This window comes from Loxodonta africana, chromosome 8 (genome assembly GCF_030014295.1).
Source record: "Loxodonta africana isolate mLoxAfr1 chromosome 8, mLoxAfr1.hap2, whole genome shotgun sequence".
Classification (NCBI taxonomy): Eukaryota; Metazoa; Chordata; class Mammalia; order Proboscidea; family Elephantidae; genus Loxodonta; species Loxodonta africana.
The window spans coordinates 43,127,187-43,154,131 of NC_087349.1; the positions used below are offsets into that span (position 1 = coordinate 43,127,187).

Sequence of the window (26,945 nt, forward strand, 5' to 3'; positions counted from 1 at the left end):
CTATTTACTCTCATGTATCTACTTGAACTAAGAAGCACACTCCTCATGAGTATCATTTTATGTCTTATAGTTCAGTCTTTTCTTTGTCTGAAGAGTTGGCTTTGGGAATGATTTTAGTTCTGGGTTAACAGAGAGTCCAGGGGCCATGTCTTCTGGGGCTCCTCCAGACTCAGTGAGATCATTGTCTGGTCTTTTTACTAGAATCTGAGTTCTGCACCCCTCTTTTCTCCTGCTCTGTCAGGGACTCTCTGTTGTGTTCCCTGTCAGGGTAGTCACTGATGGTAGCTGGGTACCATCTTGTTCTTCTGGTCTCAGACTGATGGAGTCTCTGGTTTATGTGGCCCCTTTTGTCTCTTGGGCTAATATTTTCCTTGTGTTCTTCATTCTTCTTTGCTCCAGGTGGGTTGAAACCAATTGATGCATCTTAGATGGCCGCTTGCTAGCTTTTAAGACCCCAGACGCCACTCACAGATGCAGAACATGCAGAACGTTTTCTTAATAAACTTTGTTATGCCAGTTACATAGATGTACCCTGAAACCATGGTCTCCAGACCACTGCCTCTCCTTCACTGTCTCTCGAAGTGTTTGGTTGTGTTCCAAAACCTTAGCTTTTGGTTTAGTCCAGTGGTGCTGACTTCCCCTATATTGTGTGTTGTTCTTTCCTTCACCTAAGGTAATTCTTGTCAAAAAAAAAAAAAAAAAATTTTTTTTTTTTTAATCTAGCTAGTGAATTCCCCTCCTCCTCCCTCCCCACCCTCATAACCATCAAAGAATGTGTTCTAATGTGCTTAAACCTTTTCTTGAGTTCTTATAATAACGGTCGAGACAGATACTCTTGATGGTTGTTTTGGCATTGGCAAAACTTTAAACAGGACAGTCCGAGACTGAATAGTTTGTGTTAATGCAAATGCATTCAAATGTGTTGATTTACCCAAAGGATAATACCTACCTTTTTTCTTTTGCTTCGTAAGAGGTGGGTTAAAATACGCTTTTAGAAGCAGGGAAAGAAATTCACAGAAGTTTTATACATAGGCTAAATTAAATGCCTTAATTTTGGAAAAATGAAAAATCTGTTTAATTGAAAACAGCTAACTTCTTGAATGTCAACTTCACTTTTTTAAATTGTGCTTCAGATGAAGGTTTACAGAACAAACTAGTTTCTCATTAAACAATTAGTACACATATTGTTTTATGACATTGGTTAACAACCCCACGACATGTCAACATCAACTTCACCCTTGAACTTTGTTATTCATAGTCAGTTTGCCCTGTGACATTTTATGGAGTTTACAGTATAACCCCACTATTGGTTTGTTCCACTGTGTACCAAAATGAGTTTGCCTGTCTTTTTTTGGACAAAACAGAAAAGTGTCCGCCCCGTTTTTTCTCAATTTATATTTTAATTGGAAATTTAGGCTTCTTGACTGATTATCATTGAAACTTCTCCATTGACGTGGTTCATTAATGAAGTTAAAATGGCATTGAATTCTCAAAGCAGGCAAAAGGAAGATTTATTTGCAAGTCAAGTCCTATATATTTTAAACATTTTTCTTCCTAGATGTAGATACTATTCTGTGCACTGGTCAACTTTTTTTTTTCCTCTTTCTTTCCCATTAGCTATTCTAGAATTCTTTTCCTGGGATCTTTGTCTCTACCCTTGTAGGAAATTTCCCCTGAGCTTCACAATGTTGGTGCAGCGATTGAGATTCAGATGTTACATAAAATGTTGGTTTTATGTAAATCGTAGTAAATAGGAGCAAATTAATTTTCTACCTGCATGTAGGAAATGTATTGTGAAAGCACTTGTAGATTGTAAAGAATGGTTCAAATGTATGATAGTGATAAGAAAATTATTTAAATACTAATGGCATAATCTGATTCTTTTCATTTTGGTTATGTTAGATACCTTGAATATGAAATATGAAAATGTCTTATTCAACACAAAAGTATAGTGTCTAAGACTATAGTGATGTTTTGCCAACTTGTTACATCTCATCAGATTTCCTTGATTTGTGTGTGTAAATGTTTTAAAATAGAAATTTTTTCACTAATTCTATAGCTTTCCATATTGTTAATAGAAAAATTCACTTGAACTTTAACTGTAAATTTAGTCCAAATTTTATAACTTTTGGTGAGGCTATATGGGAAGAATATCTTTAAGAAAGTGGGCCTGAAGTACAGTAATATGACATTAGGTGATTCTGTGGTTTTGTGATTTACTCATTGATGTGCTTCTGGGCATATCCAAAGTCAGGTGACAGAATGAAACTATTTTCTCTATATTTTATTTACCCAAGCCACCTTACCCTGCATCTGTCTGTTTCCTTTTCTTCCCTTACTTTTTCTGTTCTCTGCATTTATTTTTTAACTTAGCCTGTTCACAGTCATTTCCGTGAAAAATCTAATTCAGGGCCTTTGGGTACCTTGGGTTCAGGTGCAATAGTAAAGAAATGAAACTAGATTTGTGTACAACCTAAGGAATCACATTAAAATAAATTGTTTTTCCATCTTGATACCTATAGTAAAAAAGTACATCTAGCAGGAGAATTAGATGGTTAGGATTTTAAAAAGAAAGTTGCTTTTCTAAATGTGGGGTTGTTAAAAGATGAAGGTGCTTAGTTGGGATTTGTATATTTTTATTTTTGCCACACTGAAAATAAAGAACAGAGAGAAAAATCAGTTTGAGGCTATTGGTATTTGGGGGGAATGTGATGAATTTGTGTTACTAATTCACACAAAGCTATTATTAAGCTTGGTGATTGAATTTGTTAAATAAAACGACAGATGCCCTACCTAAAGGAAAGAAATACAAATGACATTGATAAGAAACAAATCTTTAATGTAGCTTTTAGACAGTGTGTCCCTTTAAAGAGTTCTTATAGATCCCAGAACTGTATTTCATGCAGGTCTTTCTAACTGGCTTCTAGATACTCGTTCTCCCAAAATGATCCAGTGATAACTCTTGACACGTGCCTCTGTCCATAGTTTTTGATGGCACTGGAGCACCAGCCTGAATAAAATGGCTGTGCTCGTGGCTGAACTGTTGTGCAGAGGAGAGTATTTTATACTGTTTTTCCGTCAATATCTGTTAACTTTTATATGTGTCTTTGCATACAGTATGCAGCATGACATTTAATAGGATGACATATTGCAGTTTATTAGTGATGATTAGAGTCATTTCTGCAGTGTAGTAACTTGGGGTAAATGCCTAGGCCCCATTGCTTGTGCTGCTGGCGTCTAGGCAATAACCTAATAAGGTAGATAGAATAAACATTGGCTGAAGTAACCTTAGGTAGGTAATTGTAGACTTTCTCTGTGTCTCTCTCTCTCTGTCATTCTCTCATTTCCTTAATTCTCCCAACCCTAACCGCAACAATTTAGAAATGTGAATAAAACTCTCCCCTTTCAAACGTATCCCTCAGTTTAAAGGCTTCCTTTTTGGAGTGGGTGGGTCTTAGAAAATATGGAGTATGACTTTGCCTAGGTCTTCTTTTCTAATTACTGACTGTTATAAAAAAGATCTAGAATAATTCATTCATCAGTATTGCCCATGGAAAATCAAATTACTTTTATATTTTGGTGTTTGTTTTTAATCTTCTAGATCTTAGAAGGCATGAAGCAAAAAAAATGGAGTATTGAAAATATTGCCTTTGGCTCTGGTGGAGCTTTGCTGCAGAAGTTAACAAGAGATCTCTTAAATTGTTCCTTCAAGTGTAGTTATGTGGTAACCAATGGCCTTGGGGTATGTCCTTCAGCTTTTACTCCTTCTGTGTGTTAATACCTTTTATATGTATCTAGGTAGAGAGTGTAGTTATTGAATGAGTGTAATGTACTTCGGGACTGTTAATTCATTGTCAGATACCTTGATTCAGAAACAGGGAAAGAAAAGAGATGTTAGGTAACAACCTGATTAAGAGGAAAAAAGAGAAAAAGAAGGTGAAAAATAATTTAAAAAGAAGTATAATACAGGTCATTAATTTCCCACTGCTTCCGTATATACCTTTGAAACAAAAAGTTGACCACGTTGAAGTGGGAATGTCAGCTGACCTAGCCATCATCAACAATCCCACTAGCTATAGGCTTTTGAGAGCTGGGGATTCTTTGGAGCAAAGGGTGGGGCTGAGGGATGCCAAGAACTTCCTTTCCTAAGAGTACCTGGGTTGGCTACCTGCCTTATTTCTACTCCATCTTCCTTTAGAGAGTTCTGGGATTGACTCATCTGTTTTTCATTTCACTGCCACCGCTAGTTGCTTGTATAATGTTTTGCCTTCTATTTTTTTGATCCTGCAGCCAATATTCTGCTGTCTTGAGGTTCTTTAAGTCTTTTTTGCTTCTGAGAATAACAAGGTAACAGAGTAAAAACTAACAAAAGGGAAAGGTTAAGAAGTAGGAAACCCTCTCTACAGTTTATGTATACATAGTATTGGCATATATATATTTTTCAATATATATTAAGTGTTTATTGTACTTAATATAAATTTAAAGTCAATTTGTAATATAGAAGGTGGTACTTTAAGGGTCACATGATTAAAAACCTGAAAGACTTCCTGCAAATGGAGTATTCTTTAGTGTTAAGAAAGGATATCTAAGATTTGGATTCTGTTCTTTTCATAACAGATGACTCTGTCCTCCAAAATAGGCTAGAGTTACATTTCTCAAAGTTGAATATGGATTGGTTTAATTATACTTAGGAAGTACTTCTACCATGAGTCTATCAATTTGTCATACTGTGGTGGCTTAAGTGTTGTTGTGATACTAGAAGTGCTGCCACTGGTATTTCAAATACCAACAGTGTCACCCTTGGTGAACAGGTTTCAGCAGAGCTTCCAGACTAAGACAGACTAGGAGGAAGGGCCTGGCAGTCTACTTCTGAAAAAATTGGTCAGTGAAAACCTTATGAATAGCAGTGGAACATTGTCTGATACAGTGCCGGAAGATGAGCCCCTCAGGTTGGAAACCCCCCCAAAAAACTAAACCTTTTGCTGTCCAGTCAATTCTGACTCATAGCGACCCTATTGGATGGAGCAGAACTGCCCCATAGAGTTTCCAAGGAGTGGCTGGTGGATTGGAACTGCCAACCTTTTGGGTAGCAGCCATAGGTTTTAACCGCTGCACCACCAGGGCTCCCCTCAGATTGGAAGACACTAAAAATATGACCGGGGAAGATCTGCCTTCTCAAAGTTGAGTCAACCTTAATGACAAGAATGGAGTCAAGCTTTCAGGACCATTATTTGCTGATGTGGCATGACTCAAAATGAGAAGAAAGCTGCAGACATCCATTAACTGGAATGTAGAATGTACGAAGTATGAATCTAGGAAAACTGGAAGTCATCAAAAATTAAATGGAACACATAAAGTTTCATATTGTAGGCATTACTGAGCTGAAATGGACTGGTATTGGCTATTTTGAATCAGACAATCATATGGTCTGCTATGCCAGGAATAACAAATTGAAGAAAAATGGCATCACATTCGTTGTCAAAAAGAACTTTTTAAGATCTATCCTGAAGTACAACGCTGTCAGTGTTAGGATAATATTTATAAGCCTACAAGGAGGAGCAGTTAAAACAAGTATTACTCAAGTTTACGCACCAACCACTAATGCCAAAGATGAGGAAATTGAAGATTTTTACCAACTTCCACAGTCTGAAATTGATCAAGCATTCAATCAAGATGCATTGATAATTATTGCTGTTTGGAATGTGAAAGTTGGAAATGAAGAAGGATTGGTAGTTGGAAAATATGGCATTGGTGATAGAAAGGACACCGGAGATCGCATGATGGGACTTTGCAAGACTAACAACTTCATCGCAAATGCCTTTATTCAACAGCTTAAATGGCAGCTATACACGTGGACTTTGCTGGATGGAAAACACAGAATCATATTGACTACATCTGTGGAAAGAGACAATGGAAAACCTTAATATCATCAGAACAAGGCCAGGGGCTGGCTGCAGAACAGACCATCAAGTGCTCATATGTAAGTTCAAGTTGAAACTGAAGAAAATTAAAACAAATCCACGAAAGTCAAAATGTGACCTTGAGTATATCCCACCTGACTTTGGAGAGCATCTCAAGAAAAGATTTGATACACTGAACACTAATGACCAAAGACGAGACGAGTTGTGGGAAGACATCAAGGACATCATATATGAAGAAAGCATAAGGCCATTAAAAAGACAGGAAAGAAAGAAAAGACCAAAATGGAGGTCAGAAGAGCATCTGAAACTTGTTCTTGAATGTAGAGTAGCTAAAGCGAAAGAAAGAAATAACAAAGTAAAAGAGGTGAACAGAAGATTTCAAAGGGCAGCTCGACAAGACAAAGTAAAATATTATAATGAAATGTGCAAAGACCTGGAGTTAGAAAAGCAAAATGGAAGATCACACTCAACATTTCTCAAGCAGAAAGAACTGAAGAAAAAGTTCAAGCCTTGAGTTGCAGTTCTGAAGAATTTTGTAGGCTAAATATTGAATGACACAGGAATCAGCAAAAGCAAATGGAAGGAATACACAGTCACTATGCCAAAAAGAATTGAGTGATGTTTAGCCATTTCAGGAGGTAGCATTTGCTCAGGAACCGACAGTACTGAAGGAAGTGCAAGCTGCACTGAAGGCGTTGGTAAAAAAAAAAAAAAAAAAAAAGGCTTCAGGAATTGATGGAATACCAGTTGAGATGTTTCAACAAACGAATGCAGCACTGAATGTGTTCACTCATCTATGCCAAGAAATTTGGAAGACAGCTACCTGGCCAACTGACTGGAAGAGATCCGTATTTGTGCCCATTGCAAAGAAAGGTGATCCAACAGAATGGGGAAATTATCAAATAATATCATTAATATCACACGCAAGTAAAACTTGCTGAAGATCATTCAAAAGTACATCAGGAGAGAACTGCCAGAAATTCAAAATGAATTGAGTAGAGGACATGGAACAAGGGATATCATTGCTGATGTCAGGCAGATCTTGGCTGAAAGCAGAGAATACCAGAAAGATGTTTACCTGTGTTTTATTGACTATGCAAAAGGCATACAGTGTGGATCATAACAAATTATGGATAACATTATGAAGAATGGGAATCCCAGAACACTTAATTGTGCTCATGCCGAGCCTGTACACAGACCAAGAGGCAGTCATTTAAACAGAGCAACGGGATACTGCGTGGTTTAAAATCAAAAAAGGTTTGCATCAGGGTTGCATCCTTTTACCATACTTACCCAGTCTGTATTCTGAGCAAATAATCCAAGAAGTTGGACTATATGAAGAAGAATGTGGCGTCAGGATTGGTGGAAGACTCATTAACAACCTGCAGTACACAGATGACAGAACCTTACTTTCTGAAAGCTTCAGTAACTTGATTGAAGCACTTACTGATGAAGATCAGAGACCACAGCCTTTAGTATGGATTACATCTCAACATAAAACAAAAATCCTCACAACTGGACCAATAAGCAACATCATGATAAATGGAGAAAAGACTGAAGTTGTCAAGCATTTCACTTTACTTGGACTCACTATCGACACCCATGGAAGCAGCAGTCAGGAAATCAAACGACGTATTGCATTGGGCAGACTTGCTGCAAAAGACCTCCTGACCTGAGTCGTGACATTTTCAATCGCCTCATATGTGTGCAAAAGCTGGACAATGAATAAGGAAGACTGAAGAAGAATTGATGCCTTGAAATATGATATTGGCAAAGATTACTGAATGTATGGTATACTGCCAACATAACGAATAAGTCTGTCTTGGAAGAAATACAGCCAGAATGCTCCTTGGGAAAGAGAATGGGGAGACTGTCTCATGTACTGTGGACATGTTATCAGGAGGGAACAGTCCCTGGAGAAGGACATGGTGCTTGGTAAAGCAGAGGGTCAGCAAAAGAGAAGGATACCCTGAACGAAATGAATTCACACAGTGGCTGCAACAATGGGCTCAAACAACAGTAATTATGCGAATGGCACAGGTCTGGGCAGCATTTTGTTCTGTTGTACATAGGGTTGCTGAGTCTGAACCAACTCTACAGCACCTAACAACAACAACAACTAAAGTGCTTAAAATTTGTGTGTGTGTATTTTTTTTTTTTCTAAGTAGGAACTGGTTGGAAATTTTTGATCATGAGTCTTCTATTTCTCTAACTTTATTAATTTGGATTCCAGATTAATGTCTTCAAGGATCCAGTTGCAGATCCCAACAAAAGGTCCAAAAAAGGTCGATTGTCTTTACATAGGACACCAGCAGGGAATTTTGTTACGATTGAGGAAGGAAAAGGAGCTCTTGAGGAATATGGTCATGTATGTATCTATGCTGATATATATCTTTTTTAACAGTAGAAGGTTGGTAGAGGTTGTTATGTCATTGTATTTTTAAATTCAGAACAGTTTTTTTTTTTTAAAGACAGAGTCGTTTTATTGTAAAATGTGTAATCGTGGACCTAGTTTACGAAAATAAGATGAGAAATAAAAAGTTGCTAGGTCATAAATATGAAACCTATACAGGTAGTCCCCATCTTATGACAGATTCCGTTTCAATGACTCCGTTGTAAGTTATTTCTGACTTAAGTTGAATACTATATATATAGTATTCAACTTAAGTCAGAAATAACTGACTTAAGTTGAATACTATATATATACACACACTTTTTTTAGTTTTCATTATTACCTTTTATTATCAGTATCGTATAAATCATAACATTGAACACCTTCAAATGAACATCTGAGAATGATAACACCAGCAAATTGCTAACAATAAGAAGTACCACAGAAAAGAAAACAGTCATAAGTGAGGTTCATTGTAACTGAAATATGTCCTAAGTCACTTACAGTGAATGAAAATTTTTATAATTTTTTTTTTAAGGTTTTTGCCACATAGTGACTAGCACGGTAGTGACTGATGACCCTCAACAAGCTTATGTATATTTGATCTAGTTTTTGCTGCCAGTTACTGTATTTTTACACAGTGTGCACCTTCTGCATTTGTTTGCCAACTACACCCTCCCCTCCCCCCTTGAGATATTTTTGTAAGGGTGCTATGCTAATTTTTTTTACAGCAACATGTAAAAACGTAAGTTGGCATAGCGGCTCTTATGAAAACATCTTTGAAAATACCTTGCAGGGGGAGGGTGTGGTTGGCAAACAAACATAGAAAACGTGTATTATTTGCTTTAAAATATGGTGGCAATGAGTCATTTCTGAAGAGGAATAATGAAGAATACCCAAAGGAAGGAATGCTTTCTTAGAAAGATTTCTCAAAGCTATTTTCATTACAGTAAAAGTTGTTAGTTTTAATAAAGGACACAAAAACCAAACCCAGTGCCGCCGAGTCAATTCTGACTCATAGCGACCCTATAGGATAGAGAAGAACTGCCCCATAGAGCTTCCAAGGAGCCCCTGGCGGATTCACACTGCCAACCCTTTGGTTAGCAGCCATAGCACTTAACCACTACGCCACCAGGGTTTCCTCTTTTTTTTACCCAAATTCTTGGATGTTGTTAAAGATAATGCCGCTTTTTAAGCAGTAATAGTATTCAGTTCACATGATTTGGTTTAGCCTCATTTGATTCTCACAGCAACTCTAAAAATGGCACATTGTGATATCTTAATAGTGCAAAATGAAAACAAGGTGACTTGGTTCAGATGTGAAAATTAATAAATGGTATAACCTAGACTTAAATGAAGTCTTCTGATTCAAGTCAAACAAACTGGTAAAATTTATAGTATGCTAAAGTAATATATATAATATAAAAAAAATTAAAGTACCTTTATGTTTCACGTTGAAAATTAAGGAATTTCTGATTTTCAGCTACTGGATTAAAGGGGAAAAAAATGTTGGTTTTTAGAGGGAAACTACCCATGAATATTCATATTCCCAGAGAAAAACTTTAAACATAAACACAGTGCTTTATTACTTTAGATTCTTTGTACACATCAGATTTACTGTTTCTAACCTGCCACTTTTATTCTTAAAGATTTTTTGCCAGAATTAATGAAATAACATTTGCCTATTTATTTAATGAAAATTCCTACTCAGTCCTTTAAAATTAGATCCCTTTATGTAGCCTGTTATGCAGTTCTTCATGCATCCTTCACTTAATGCTGCAGCTACCAAGATTTTGTTAGTTTATCCTAGATGCAATAAAGTCACTTTAGATTAAGGGTAAAAGTATAATTTTAGATGGCATTGATTTTAAGAGTATGTAAATGATGTATTAGACCATTTGAAGTAGTAATCAATTTATAATCATCTATATATTTTGATTGAAGAATGGGACGCAGCATTCCTTGATAGGTTATATTTAAATTTATGGAAGAAAATGCTATAACTAGAGCCGTGTAACCTAAAATGTCACAATGACAAAATATCAGATAATGTCATATGCACCCCAATCTTCAGATTTGTTGGGAAACTTAAATAGATAACTTACACAGATTTTTCAAAGAGAAACTAAAGGCAGATAACTCCTTAGCAAGACGGATGGCTTTATCAGACCCAAAAGGAAATTTAGTACTAATTCTCTTATCGTCATTACTCTGGGTATGGATCATTGGTTACATGAGTCAATGGCTTTTGGAGTATGCACAGAGTCTTTAACTCAGTCACTGTGAATTAGTTAAGGAATAGTACCTGTTTCTGTTTTGTTTTCGTCATTGTTTTTTAAGCCCAAAACTCAGTGTCTAGCAAATTTATTAAACTTCCACACTGGCACATTTAATCAGTGTTTAGTCTGTTGGCTAGAAATAAGGGAAGGTTTGACAGGCTTTCTTTGCTGCATCTGTCATTAATGATTATCAGTGACAATCATAGTTCTTCTGGGCAATCAAGCATTAAATATCTTCCATGTTTAATTTTAAAAATTGGTCAACAAGGTTTGTTTTTTTTTTGTTTTTGTTTTTTCCTTTAAGTAAAAGTGGTTTAAGAATGTAATATTTAGATCATTCCTTTTCATAAAAGTTAAATATTTCAGCCTACCAGGTAATTCAGTGAATTGCTGTTTTGGATAATATCTTGTTCTCTGCCTACCTTTACAGCATTCTTTGTGTACTGAATCATTTCACAGCGTGAACACCATCACTATCTCTGTATAGTTGACTAGTTAGCAGTCTAATTCATCAAAGTGTAACTTTTTTATTTATTATCTTTTTTTTAATGTGATCATTAATTTTTAGTATTGTTATATTTGTGCAGGATCTTCTTCATACTGTCTTCAAGAATGGAGAAGTGACAAAAAGCTATTCATTTGATGAAGTAAGAGAAAATGCAAAACTGAATATTGAACTGGAAGCAGCACCTCATTAGGCTTTGTTTTATGGCTCTGTGTGTGTATGGATGTGTACATGTGTATATGTGCATTGTACGCACGTATACACTGTGTGTGTGTGTAATGCATAGATAGTGTTTATTGTACATATACGTGGGGTTTCTTTGTGTTTTATGACACATTACAGCCAAATTATTTGTTGGTTTATGGACATTCTGCCCTTTCATTCTTTTCTCTTTTTTTCCAGTGTTTAGGTGATCTCAAATTAGGAAACACACTTAACCATGTAACAGATTAATGCTAAAGTAAGCTTTTTAGGGCCCTTTGCCAATAGATAGTAATTCAATCTGGTATTGATCTTTTCACAAATAACAGAACTGAGAAACTTTTATATATAACAGAAGATCACATAAAACAGATTTGCATAAAATTATCATGATTGCTTTATGTTTATATTTAACTTGTATTTTTGTACAAACAAGATTGTGTAAGATATATTTAAAGTTTCAGTGATTTAACACTCTTTCCAACTTTTCATGATTTTTATGAGCACAGACTTTCAAGAAAATACTTGAAAATAAATTACATTGCCTTTTGTCCATTAATCAGCAAATAAAACATGGCCTTAACAAAGTTGTTTGTGTTATTGTACAATTTGAAAATTGTCAGGATATACCCAATAGAATTACTAACCTCACTGCCCCTTGTAGAATATGTATTAATCATTCTACATCAAACAAGATAATGGTTGATACTGGAATGTTTAGGCACTGTACAGTGATTATGTACCTTGGTCGTTGTATTGTACCAGTGAAATGCCAAATTTGAAAGGCCTGTACTGCAATTTTATATGTCAGATATTGCCTCTGGCGCTAATGTGCACCTCAAGATTTTAAGGATATAATGTTTTTAGAGAGAATTTCTGCTTCCACTATAGAATATATACATAAATGTAAAATATTGACAGAAGTGGAAATGGCATATTTTAAAGTAATTACACTTCTGAATTTATTTTTCATATTCTGTAGTTGATATTTCTTAAATGAATTACTGGAGCTGGTAGTGATTATACTTATTTTAAAATGTTTTGATTTTGTTACATTTTTCATTAAGTTTAAAAAAAATTAAATTGGATATTAAATTGTATGGGCATCATTTATTAATTTTAAACATAATCCCTCAAATAATACTCAAGCAAGTTTTCATATGAATGTAAATTACCCCCATGAAACGTTTCAGTAGAAGAATCTTAAAGCAGAAAGTTGGATAAATTCAAATTGTTCGACTTTAGAGTATCTGGAGTGATTGACTGCTAGACTCTGAAATAGTCATTGTACTTGACTAGAGAACAGTTTTTTTCAGGCAACTTTTTTATGTTTAGGTGTGTTCTTCTAAGGCAGGGGTTGGCAAGCCAAATTCGGCCTGGTACCTGTTTTTGTAAACGTACATTGTCTATGGGCTACTTTCACATTATAACAGCAGAATTAAATGGTTACAGCAAAGACTATATGGCCTAAAAAGCCTAAGAGATTATTACCTGGCCTGTTACAGAAAAAGTTTGCTGACCACTGTTCTAAAAAAAGGAGTGTGCCTTGAATTTTAATGAACTGTTGGTTTGCAGGGAAGGGAGGAGGCTAAATTGACAATGGAATTTTTCTCTTCTTTTGTCCTCTCTTTTTTCATTTAGGAATTTGATATTGAGAAACTAATTTTAAAAAGCTTTAACAATGTGATATTAAATGTGAAGTTTTAAAAACTGAAAAGCCATAAATGATCTGTTTTAAACAGTTACATGAGAAAATACTCTGCCACTAGAAAAATTTAGTTAGAGGTGAATTATCTTTATTAAATGTCTTTTATAAGAGGCATTAGAATATAGGTTTTTGCAGGTGATTCTAAATACTTGTTTAGTGAGAACAATGAGCGTTATTCACATTCAGTGAGAATCTTCATCCTGTATCCCCTGGATGAAAAATAATTTTAAGCTGGTTTTTTTAAATATATTTAAGTAAAGATTAGTGGTATTAAGAACACATCTTTTTTCACAAAATGTGTTAAGGGTTTTATCATAGCGAATTAAAAGAAACTATATTTATTACCAATAACAATTTTGATAAGCACCCATAATTTTGTATTTGTTTAAACAGTAGAATTACACTACAAACAGTATTTGTGTTCTGTGAATTTCAGGAGTTTTAGAATATCTGGAGGAGTTTTATTTTGAAACTTTCAGTGAATGCTAAAAGCCGTACATTGTACATGTTCACAGATTGGGGTGGGAGGTGGAATAATTAATTCTGTTAGGTCTTAGCCACTTGGAACTGATTTATCCTGAATTTCTGCCACCACAGGCTTAGTATTTGATCACCCCCATGCTGAGCACCAAATGGTTAACATGGATATCAAATAGAACTCTGCCGTGTGTCACCCTTAAATCAGCCTAAGTCTCCCAAACAAGAGCAAATGGCGTGTATGAGTTTGCTTAAGTCATTAGATTTGTAGTTGACATATTAATTAATCCCCCTCAATTCATAATAACATGAAGTATTTATATTTTAAATAGAAGGTCAGAGTTCTGTGTTAAGACTCAAATTATTTGTTCTCTATAAAAGTAAAATAGCTTTTATGATTATCCCTTATTTAATTTCTTGAAATAAATTATTTTTAAAAAATTTATAATGAAATCCATCTTGGAAAATTAGGAGAAAAATGGCAAGGTATTTATTGTTCTGTTTGCCATAATTTAGAACTCACACTTAAATATTTTGTAGTTTTACATTTCTTTTTAACCCATTTAGGGGAGAATGTTAACTTTCTCTGAAGTCGTATGTCAAATCAATTCTAATATGTACTCAGAATTAAAGATAAACATGTAATAAACATGGAAATAAAGTTTAGCCATATTAGTGAAACATTAAATTTGACTGTGTGCTTCAAGTAATGACATTTTTAGACCTGCCTTTTTTAGGTATTCTTCCAGTTCAAAGAATTAGAGAAAGAGGAAGGTGTCAAGGATGACTCCTATTTTCTGCCTTATGCAACTATATGGATGGCACTACCTCTTACTAAGAGAGAACACTGGAGGGAGCCTTGATTTTGGGAGAAAGAGCACAATTCCTGTGTTAAGGTTTCCAAAGCCTTTGAGACATTTAAATGGAGAGAGTAAGTAGGTTGTTGGGTATACAGGTTTGAGGACAGAGGATACTTTCCTAGAGAGACTACAGAGCAGGGGTTAGTAAACCATGGGCCTTAGGCCAATTCCAACCCACGCTCTGTTTTTGTAAGTAAAGTTTTATTGGAGCACTTAACTTTCAGTTAAGTATTGTCTGGTTGTTTTCACACTACAGTAGGCAGAGTTGAGTAGTCACAGTGGAAGCAATATGGCCCAGAAAGGGCCATAATAATTAACTATCTAGTTCTTTACAGAAAGAGTATGCTGGCTCTTGCTGTAGAGTATAAAGAAAAGAGGACCTAGGACAAAACCAAGAGGAGCTCTTAACATTTGAAGGTTAAGTGGCAGAGGATAAAGAGGCAGAGGAGACTGACAAGTGGTGACCAAAGAGATGAAAGGAAAGCCAGGTGGAGTAAAGCCCTGAAAACTAAAGGAAGGGCATTTCTCAGCTCAGGTGTTGAATGTTCTGAGAGGTCAAGTAGGTTTAGCCACAGGGAAATAATTGGTGGCCTTAGTGACATTGCTCTCCAAGAATGCTAAAAGCTGTACATTGTGCAGGAGTTAGGATTTTACCAGATAAGTTTGATAGAACAACAAAGAGGCAGGGGCGCTCAGTATAGTATATTGGCATGAGAGTTATTGAAATAATGCTCCTACAGAGGCTAGCTGGATAGGAACAGAAGTGAAGCCAGCACAAAGCCGTCTAATGGACGGGAAAACTAGAATTCCAGTGGACAGTCACATGACAGTTGTAATATATTGGGAGTAGTTGCACAAGCAGATTTGGAGGATAGAAATTGTTGTCAAACTAGGATGCTTGGATTAATAATCTGAGAACAGCAGATTCATGGCATGGTGAGATGTGACTGTGCAGTGGCTGAATGAAATAAAGATAAGTGGAACCAAGATAGTATTAAGGAACCTGAGAGGACAAGTGGGTTGTGCGGATGGACGTTAAAATCATCCAGAAAGATGGCAGAAGATGGAATGGAGAGGAAAACTAAGTCAGGTGCCAAAGCATCCCGTGAGTGAAGGGGAGCAATCAGAGCTGCAGGAGGCAGCAATAAAGGAAGGGTGTGAGCCTCAAAAGAATCAAGGATTATTCTAAGAACTTGGGGAATTAATGGTCAGGAAGTGGCGGTGGAGGCCACTAACCCTTTCAGTCCTGAGAATGAGATGAAAAGGCAAGCCAGCACAGCCTCTTTGAAGAGTTCAGGCATTTATTGACAAGTACAGACTGACTCAAAAGTTGTCTCATATGTTGTCAGTGGTTTGATGCACCTTGCCGGGCAATCAAGCAATATTAGTTGAATTAATGAATGAATGGAGAAGAAGTTTCGTCTGGGTTTTATTGGCTGCTGCAAACACTCCTTTCAGTGGAATAGGTCTAAGGCTCAAGGCCTTAAACATGTTTTGTGTTGAATGTTTAAAGATTTACATTTTGTTTATCTTTTAAAGAGACCAGCCAAAGCATTTTTGCAGCATAGTAAAATCAGTGATACCTTGTTACCTCTTATATGTATTCAGATTCCTCCCTCCTCATTTTAAATTATCTTTTTCTTTTATTCATAAGTTTCTGTAATTGTTACTTGCCCCTAAAGCAATTCTTTGTTTTACAATTCCTCATTCCATTAAAACTTGTATATTAAAATTTTTCCTTGGGGACTTCCAGCAAAAAAGAAATATGTTCTTGAAAGGAGTTTTAGAATCACTGTAATTATCAACTTAATCAAAGTTTTTTCACTAACACAGAAATGGGTCCTTAATAAAGGAATTTTGCCTGCATGCTGTCACATGGGCTAATGGACCCCTTGCATTACTCTTGGTGACTTAAATGGTATATTTCAAGGGACCTGAGGCTTTTACCTCTGTACAGGGCCCACACTGCTCTCTAGGTGAATAATGTAGTCTGGCAAGTAACTTTTCTACCAGTTCATAGCATTATCTTTGTGCAGAAGAATATGATTCTGATTTACATTGTTTTATGTTCACCTTAGAAAAAAAGAAATATCACTCTTTGGTTGGCAACAATTTGATTTAAAAATGCAGTAACCCTGGCCTGCTTTATTTTTTTAATTATATAATTGGCTGCTGAGCTGTTTCTTCTTTGACATAAACTAGGGAGTACATTCTGTATCTTTTATTAAGATGGATTAGCTATTGTGATTATGAGCTTTCCCATAAATTGGCTACAAATTTAATTCTGATTCGGTCTTCCTGAACAGCCTGAAGATTACCAGATTTTTGACCCTGGAAGAAAACAGCTCTTACCTTCAGCCTCTGTCTTTCTACAGCTTTCTCCTCTCATAATAAACGTGTTCCTGTTTGTACCACCCTTAAAAAATAATAACTTTCTCTTGGTAACACTAGCCCTAGTCTTCCTTCTCTCATTCATATCTGTACTTCTCAAGCTATGTACATTTACTCTTCATTTACACACTCTCTCTCACATGTACACACATACACACTCTCACTCTGTCTCTCATACATACTCACATTCATACATCTCCCATCTGGTTCTCACCCAAACCTTTCTAATGATGCTTGTCTCATTAAACAGTAACCTCCCCAATTGCCAAATGAATGAATTTAGTTTATATCTTACCAAAGGACCTCTTTTGCATTTACCACTCTAGTAATTCATTCTTTATCTTTCGTTGTAACATTCTTGGGTCTTCTCCATCTCTGTGATGATCCAGTCTCTCCCTTGGGCTCTTGATACACTTGCCTTTTAAATGTTGGCACATCACATTTCTCTCCATATTCACCTTGGCTGATCTCAGCCATCCACATAGTCTTGACTATCACTTACATACTAAAGACTCCATACACTTAATATCTCAATAGATTTTTGAACCTTTGAATCTCTCTACTTGTCTAATGCACATTTCTATCCAGATGCCTACTGAAATGGAACAAGACCAAACTTATCACACTCCCTTTCTCATTTGGAGATTCAACCAGCCACCCAAGCAAGAAATCTGGGTGTCATCTTTGACTTCCCTCTCCATTACCCCACAAAGGTAATCAACCACATAGTCCTATTGATTTGCCTAGTAAGTAATGTTATTATCTGTGTCTCCTCTCCAACTCCTATTTCAGGCTTTCATATCTCTTCCTGAAATGACACAAAAATTAACTAGTTTTACTACCTTCAAACCATCTTCCCTTCCCTTTGCTATCAGCATATTCTAACAGAATGTTAATAGTGTCTGTCCCCTACTTAAAGCCTTTCAGTGTTCCCGTTAGCCTGCAGGATACTCCTCAGAATCTAGCCCAACCTACAAAACTCTCCCTGATCTGACCCATGCTACACATACTGCCTTATGTCTTCCCCTTCATTTTCTTTGCCATCATCACTGACCTTCTCTACCTTACGCACGTATTATACCATTCTCTCCCTTTGCATATGCTGATCCCTCAGCCAGGAATGCCTTCCCTTTGCTAACTCGTTTTAGGTGATAACTCCATCAAGAAACCTTCAGTGGCTTTCAGTCATCTGCCATCCCCACCCCAGGTGACTTTCCTCTGGCCTTCATAGTTATTGAGTGTATTTAAAGTAAAAAAAAAAAACTAGTGCCATTAAAGTAGCGCTTAAAATCTCTGAGTCTATGTCCATACTAGACAATGCACTCCCTGAAGTAGGATGGTGTTTTATTTATCTATATCCCCTGCATTTAGCACATGGTAGACGTTCAAATGTTTGTTGAGGAAATGCCATAAAGATAAACACTTCTAAAGTGTCATAGTAACCTCTCTGTAGTGACATTTTAGCAAGTGTTAAAAAAAGGGGGCGCGAGAACATTTTAATAAGTTTTTTTTTTTTAAAGAATAACTTTTTCAAAACATGTTTACGTATTACTGCCTTTTTAAAAATCCTTACAGTAAATTCATGAAGTAGGTAGGGTATTTCATCAAATTATAGATTAGAAAACCAAGGTATAAAGAGGTTAAATTACATAAGTATAAAAAGGCTATCTTATATATAGTTCACTGAGAATTTGAAGAAAGCTATGGACCCTCTTCCCAGAAAAATTCTCATTTGTGCATACACAAAACATTTTGTATATAATTTAAAGTAGCCAGTTCCATAGACTCCGTATTGAAAACTCTTCCTCTGGTTAACTGCAGAGCAGGGGTTAGGATTTAAGGCCCTTTCTACCAAATGCCCTTCCCTCTGTATTTGAAGTTCTAGTGGTGCTATTAGGAATCTTAATATTTTAATCCCCTTAAATTGTTTTTCGAATAAGGCAAAATAAATAGAATTTTCATTCATTTCTCACTTGAGGGGCTCTACAGATATCACTGATGCAATTCCAAAATTGGTGGCTATTTTAAATGCCTCTTTTACAGATAGAGAAACAAAAGCTTAGGAAATAAAATTAAGAAATCTGAGCACATGAAGCAGGAAAATTGAGACGAAAACCTGGGACTCTTCTGTGCAAGCCAGCAACACATTGTGAACAGAAATCAAAACTGAAGGCCTGTCTAAGGTAGGAAGTCAGATCAAAGACACTTTCACCATAAATCAGGGCCCCAAATGGCTGTACCTCAGGATCAAGATGAACCCACTGTAAACCCACCTGCATACCTCTGGGGCACTGCAGGAAAAGTTGCTTTAGCTCCAGGCAGATGAAATTAAGAAAATCTAAGAAGCTGTCATTACAAGATGGCTCTTACACTGATTTGCAGTCCAAATTTGCATCTCCTATATGTTTTTTATATGTTACGAGGACTGCCTGGTGGTACAGTGGTTGAAGCACTTGGCTGCTAAACAAAAGATCAGCAGTTCAAACCACCAGCCACTCCAAGGGAGAAAGATGTGGCAATCTGCTTCCATAAAGATTTACAGCCTTGGACACCCTAGGGGCAGAGTCACCATGAATCAGAATCAACTTAAGGGGAATGGGTTTGATTTGGTATATATTAGAAAAACCTCAAACTCTAAACTTAGATTAAATTGGACTGGTTGAGTTTCTTAAATGCCTGACATAAATAAATGCAAATCCTCTTTGAAAGAATGAGTATATCCTTTTCCAAAAGAACTCCCAAAATAATTTTCTAAGGAAATGAGCAATTTAATCAAAGTAATTACAAGGAAACAAGGTCCCATGAATGAGCCAGCAGAAACAAGATCCACAAAGGGTTAAGATATTGAAATTGTAAATTTCAATAACAAATTATAAAACCAAAACTCTGATAGGTTTAAAGAGGTAAAATATAAGCTTGAGAATGTCTTCAGGGAATAAGAAATTTTTAAAATAACCTAGCAGATTTGAAGAAGGAATTAGTAGAACTAAGGAAATGAAAACTACAGTAACTGAAACTAACAACAGATGCATTTACCATCAGATTATGCAGCTATAGAGGGAACCATTGACTTGGATGATAGGTCAGAGCCGATTACTCAGGATGTAGCACAAAATAAATGGAAGATGTGAAAAAGACATTAAGCACATGGAAAAATGAGAAGGCCTAGCGTGTCTGATTAAAGCTCTAAAAGAAGAGGAAAGAAAAAGAGTAGAGTCTATATATTAAGAGATAAAGGTTAAGGGTTTACCAGAATTGATGAGAAGCAGTGATCCCAGTGAATCCCAAGCAAGATAAATCTAAAAAAAAAAAAATCCATACCCAAACACATAGTGAAACTGCAAAATCAACCAAAGCAAAGAAAGAATCTTTAAAGCAGCTAGAGAAAAAGATTGCATCCTTAGGAGAGACAGATTGACAGCTGAACTCTCAACAGCAACCATGGAAGCCAGAAGACTTCCAAGACTAAAGAATCTTTACAGAAGCTGACTGCCCACATCTTTCTCCTGCATACCTCCGACACAATTCATATATAAACGATACATGTATCCTACACACAACGTAAAATCAGTTACCACATGGACTAAATGTTCCAGATAAAATGCAAATTTTTTAATTCCAAGTGTTTGCTACTTACAAGCAATCTAAAGTATACAAAGCAAAAAGGCTGAAGATATTTTTTAAGTTAGCTATTTAGTGAAAATCATTTCTGCTATTTTCCTTTAAATTGGATGACTTATTCAAGGTTTCTGACCAAGGCAGGCTGAAACAACACATTGCATCTTTGGGCTCCAGAACAGTGTGCCAGCAAAATGTGGCACTCACAGGGGCAGGCATTCCAGCAATGTGCTCAGAGCTTTATTAAAGCTTCTGGATAATATGTGCCTCTGTCAGTCACCCTTCAGATTATGGTGATGCATAGGAAGCCACAATTAGGAATGACAGCGGACAGTTCAGGCATGCAAGAAGAGATGCATTGTGAGAAACAGTGGCAGCTGTTAATTATACTTCCGAACTCTTTTCTAGTTTGTTTTTCATATCCATTCTCTGTCTCCTTTACCAAGGTTTAAGTATATTACCCTTTCTACTAATGGGAGGAGTAGAAGAGGGGGAGGATCAGAATTATCTGTGGGGCTTTTCCAGAATCATGCATGCAGGGTATGACAGTGGAAAGGGCCAGTGTAGTTTTTAGATAAATCTCCAGAGAATTCTGAAACACTTGTCATCTCTGGTTGGAGCCATAGCCCAAATACTGATGCAGGACTTATTTCACAGTGCTTTATAAACCGTATTACCTCCATTCTAAACCTTCATTAGCAGTGTTCTCCGTACTGTTTAGAAAGCTAGGCACAGCAAAAGATGGCCAAGAATGTTTCTGTGAGGGTAATAGAACTTGCCTCAGGAAGGAAAGGTCACTTTTTCCTACAGGGAGCAAAGGGGAAGATGATTTAACCCTGGAAAAAGGACACAGTTCATATCACGTTCAGGCTATGCAAATCTATTACTAATGTGTCAGAACATACCCCTTCCTCTCCTTCACATGTAACAACCTGGAAAAATAAACCTGTAGAAAGTTTATATAGACAATTTCCATGTATAGAAGAGCTCAGGGTTTGTGCTTTTCTGTATTGTCAATATTTTCTATGATGTGCATTTATTACCTTTATTATTATCAAGAAAGGACAATAAGCATTTTTGATAAATGGAATCATAAATACTGGTCTCTCAAGTCAATGGGGTACCTAGGACAACTGGGAATGAGGAATTTGACCAACTGCCGGAGGTGGGTGAAGAGAGCTTTATTGTGGGCCAGTGGCCCACTGAAAAAACTGAGAGACATGTAACTAAAAAGCTACTTAATTTAGCATTTTGTGTGTATGCATAATACACACATATAGAGAGAAAAATATCTTGTTCCTGTCATATGTAGAGAGAAATACCTCATTGCTGTCAGCCAGGAATGGAGAACAGAGTAATATATATCACAAATGATTAAAAAGCATGTTTTAGTTCCATATTATGTTCAGATAAGGCAAGGACACCTTAAATCTCGATGGGCACAAAATGTAGCTCATTGGATCAAACTTTCTTCTCGAGGAGGGTGGGGAAGGCCATTTAATTTTTGAAAAATGGAGGGCAGGGGAGCCAGATCAAATTGAGGTTGAATAATAAGTAAATAGTGGAGAATTGGAGACTACGAACATAGACAGCACTTTAAAGTTTAGCTTTGGAAGGCAATAGGGAAATGGGAAGGTAGCTGGATAGTAATATAGGATAAAGGGAAGAGGGTGTTTTCATGTCAGGATGTTTATATGCTGACAGGAATGATCCAGAAAAGAAAGTATTGATGCAGAAGAATGGGAAGGAGGAATGGCCGAAGGATCAAAGTAATTGAGCTATCAGAAGGGGAGAGCAGCAGTTCCACTTTCACTTAAGATGTTGGAAGTTGCAAGAGAATGTCATTCCAACCCTAACAATGAGAAAAGACTGAATATTCAAAAAAACTTTCCTTGAGCCCACCAGACAGATGAGGCAACAGAAATGGGTTATAAGTGAGCTTCTAAGGCAACTAACGTGAACTGAATTTCAAAGAGTGAGAAGAGGACACATGAACTGTTTCACCTTTGGCAGAGTATAGGAGAAAGAGACAATTGCCATAATGTTGGGTAATATATAAATATTATATATATATATATATATATATATATATATATATATATATATATATATATATATATATATAAAGAATATTGTTGTTTTAAAACAGCTGAAGTTTTAAGGACAGGCGTAGGCCAACGCCATCATTTCTTAGTGCTACTGTAACAGAAATACCGCAAATGGGTGGCTTTCATGAACATATTTATTTTCTCACACTTAGGAGGTTAGAAGTCTGAATTCAGGGCACTGGATCTAAGGGAAGGCTTTCTGTCTGTCGGCTCTGGGGGGAAGCTCCTTTTCTCTTTTTAGCTTCTCTTCCTCGGTTCCTCGACAATCTTCATATGATGTGGCATCTGCTGTCCCACATCTGTGCGTCCTTGCTTCTGTGTCTAATCTGCTCTTTTTTATATCTCAGAAATGATTGGTTTAGTCACCAGCTTTATATGGAAAGGAAAGAGGCCTCGAATAGCCAAAGCAATATTGATGAAGAAGAACAAAGTAGAAGGCCTCACGCACCCTGATCTTAAAACATACTATACGGTTAGAGTAATCAAAGCATCCTGCTTCTGGTACAATGATAGACACATAGACCAATGGAATAGAATTGAGAACCCAGAAATAAATCCATCTATCTGTGGACAACTGGTTTCAACAAGGGATCAAAGTCTATTCAATGGGGAAGAAACAGTCTCTTTAACAAATGATGCTGGCAGAATTGGGTATCGACTTGCAGAAAAATGCAAAAGGACCAATACATCACACTCTACAAAATCTAACTCAAAATAGATCAAAGACCTAAGTGGCAAGGTTATAGGTTTAAATCCAAGCATTATCAATAATTACATGAAAATGGTCTTAACACTGCTGAGATTGTATTGGATTTTAAAAAAAAGCCAGGCCCGTCTAGAGGAAGCCCACTTTAAATGGAAAGATATAGATAAGCCCACTTGTTTACAGGAAGCCCATTTTAAATGTAAAGACATAAATAAAAGACAGAAAAGGATTATGCCATCTAAATAGTAATAAAAAAGCTAAAGTGGCTATATTAATATCAAACTTGGATTTTCAAAACAAGGACTGTTACCAGGAATAAAGAGTAAAAAAAGAGTAGCATCGCATAATGATAAAGAGGCAAATTCATCAAGAAGATACAATAATCCAAAATGTGTATGCAGTTAATAAGTGAGCTTTAAAATGATTTCTCTTAAAAAACTGATAGGATTGAGAAGAGAATTGGACAAATCCATAATTATAGTTGCACACTTCAGTGCTCCTCTCTTGGTAATTGATTGATAAGACAAGCTGACAGAAAAAACGGAAGGACATAGAAAACAGTGGAGGAAATTTTAAAAGGTAAAAGCTGCTTCTTTGAGAAGATTAATAAAATTGATTATTCCCTAATAAAAATGATCAAGAAAGAAGAGTGGGTAGTGAAGAATTAACTTTACCCAAAGAGGGGTCTGCCCTTGGCCCCCAGGTCCTGAGAGGTAAACTCTGTTGCTGCTGCTGTTGTATGCTGTTGAATAGACTCAGACCGCCCCCCGCCCCCCACACCCACTCTAAACCCTTGGAATTTCCCAAGTGATTGAGATGTCTTTGCTATTTATGATGGGCGCTAGATAGTTTATGCTAACAAGATGACTCAGGGTGGAGGCTGGCCATGCTAGAAAGGCTAGCCACATGATTAGAGGGTTGGAGCCTTTGACTATGTGATAGCAGGCTTATCTCCAGGGAGGGGAGATGGGCTGGAGGTTGAGTTCAGTCACATAGACAATGAATCAGTCAATCTTGCCTGAGTAATGAAGCCTCAGTAAAAATTCTAGACCAGTTCAGGTGAGCTTTCTTGGCTGACTATTCTGTTCATTGTCCTAACTCCACAGAGCAAAGATAACAGAAGGTTCACATTTGGGACCCTCCCAGGCCACACCTATGCATCTCTCCCTTTGACTGGTTCTGATTTGTATTCTTTTGGCATAACAAAACTCTGATCATAAGTATAGTGCTTTCAGTGAGCTCTATGAGTTCTAGTGAATTATCAAACCTGAAGCAGTAATAAACCAAAAAACCAAACCCCTTACTGTCAAGTTGATTCCGACTCATAGTGACCCTGTAGGACATAGTAGAACTGCCCCATGGAGTTTCTAAGGAGTGCCTGGTGGATTCAAACTGCTGACCTTTTGGTTAGCAGCTGTAGCACTTAACCACTACACCACCAAGGTTTCTGAGCATGTAATGGGAATCCCCAAATTTGTAGCCATCTGGTCAGAAGTGACCAGTGTATAATGAGGCCAGTGTAATTCTTATATTTTCAAAGATATGACAAGAAAAGAAAATTACTTGCTAATTTTCCTCCTGAACATTGAAGTAAAAATCTTTACAAAATATTAGTACATCCTCTATCAGTATATGAAAAAAAATATAATATCATCCTCAAGTAGAGATTATCCCAGGGAGCAAACTTGGTTTAACATTTGAAAATCAGTGTAATTCACCATATTATCAGAATAAGAGATAAAAGCAATATAACCATCAGAATAGATTTAGGAAAAGCATTTGACAAAATTCAGTACCCCTTTATGATTAAGGGAGCCCTCGGGGCTCAGTGGTTAAGAGCTTGGCTGCTAAACAAAAGGTCAGCAGTTCAAATCCACCAGACATTCCTTGGAAACCCTATGGGGCGGTTCTAGTCTGTCCTGTAGGGTTGCTATGAGTCAGAATTGACCCAATGGCAGTGGGTTTTGGTTTGTTTTATGATTAAAAAGAAAAATACCTAGAAATAGAAGGAAACATCCTTAATCTGATAAAGGGCATCCACAAAAAATATTTAACATAATGATGAAAATGAAACGTTTTCCTTAATGGATAGGGAACAAGGCAAGGATGTTGGCTCTCATTACGTATGTTCGACATGATATTCAAGGTCCTAGGCAGTGCACTGAGTCAAGAAATAGAAATAAAAGGTACAGGAAGAAGGAAAAAATCACCTGTATTTATGACACGATGGTCTGTGTAGACAAGGCTAAGGATCTGGAAAGCAGGCTTAGTAAGCGGATTGGGCAGCGTCACAGGATACAATGTCAACAGACAATGATCAGTCATATTTCTACATGCTAGCAAACAGTTGGAAAAAAAATTTTTTTTAATTCCATTTACACCACCGAAAATGTGAAATACTTAGGAATAAATTTAACAAAAGATGTGTAGTATTCCTGCGCTGAGAACTGTAAAATATTCCTGAGGGGAAAATAGAGACAAAATTGAGTGATATACCATGTTCATAAATTGGAAAATCCATTATGTTTAAGATGGCTATTTTCCTCAAATTGATGTATAGATTCAAAACAATCCCAGTCATAATCTCAGCAGACCCTTTTGTAGTTGCTGGCAAGATGATTCTAAAATTTATATTGAAATGCAAAGGACTCGGAATAGTCAAAACAATCTTTAAAAAGAAGAACAAAGTTGGATGACTTACACCACCTGCATTCAAGACTACAGTAATCAAAACTGTGTGGTATTGGAAAAAGGACAAATACAGACTGCTGAAAATAGACCCATGCTTAATGGAATTAATTAATGGAATGGAATTAATAGAGACTGCTGAAAATAGACCCATACTTACACGATCAGTTAATTTTCTACAAAGTTGTCAAAGCAATTCAACAAGCAAAGGATGGTTTTTGGTTTTGTATTTTTTTCCCTTAAAATGGATGCACAAATTTCAAAAATAAAAAATGAACTTTGACCCTTCACATCATACACAATGATTCGTTCAAGAAGGGTTATAGACTTAAACAATCAAAAAATAACTAAGCTATAAGGCTTATAGAAAAAACTTGGAGCTAGGCATGGATTTCATAGGACACAGAGACAATAACCATAAAAGAAAAATGGACTTCATCAAAATTAAAATCTATATGCTTGCATAGTGATTTGTACACCCTGTGTACAAAATACTGCAGTTACCTAGGTCCTTATCTATTTCTCCCACTACATGAAATGTTCTGTGAGGGTAGAAACAATGCTTGACTTAGTTAACTGTATTCCTAGGCCCTGGCACACAGTAGACACTGAACAACTCTTTGCTGAGTAACTAGAGTTTCATAATCCTCCAGCTCCCACTTTACTTCATACCACTCTCTCCACTGTCAAGCCACATCTCATTCTCCACCTGCTTCTACTACATAACCCCCAGTCCTCACTACTTTGAGTCAAGTTCTTGTGATTTTTAAGGCAAAAAATGATAAGTGGAAACTGAACAACCATTCAAGTGACCCTCAGTCAAAGGAGTCACCTCTATCTTGTGAATTTAAGGCTAGCATTTCTACCTGCTTTACCAGACCCCCAAAACTACAAGTGGTGTGACGCTCTCTCCAGGAATTCCTTGTTCAGAAGGCCTGAACTTCCAGTGTGGTCAGAATTCCCTGAGCAAAAATCTCAGACCCTCCAGCCATAATTTTCATTTGTTTATATTGTTTTTATTGTTCTCAATAAGAAACATTTCACATTGCAACCCAGTCCACACACATTCATACATATGTTACTGAAACTCT

The 26,945-nt window shown here is 36.5% G+C and overlaps 1 protein-coding gene across 7 annotated transcripts in view; it reads left to right on the plus strand.

Annotated features, from left to right (window-relative positions):
• Nucleotides 1-26,945, plus strand: part of NAMPT (nicotinamide phosphoribosyltransferase) — a 104,907-nt gene that overhangs the window by 34,522 nt on the left and 43,440 nt on the right. For 3 of the 7 annotated variants that reach the window (XM_064289852.1, XM_023544521.2, XM_064289850.1), the window contains 3 exons: nucleotides 3,602-3,742; nucleotides 8,155-8,289; nucleotides 11,180-20,060. In XM_064289852.1, the coding sequence (XP_064145922.1) occupies nucleotides 3,602-3,742; nucleotides 8,155-8,289; nucleotides 11,180-11,290 (387 nt within the window). In that variant the 3' untranslated portion in view covers nucleotides 11,291-20,060. Of the gene's footprint in view, nucleotides 1-3,601; nucleotides 3,743-8,154; nucleotides 8,290-11,179; nucleotides 20,061-22,056; nucleotides 22,438-26,945 lie in introns of those variants that run through there. The other 4 variants (XR_010322657.1, XR_010322658.1, XR_010322656.1 and 1 more) reach the window with 3 other exon arrangements.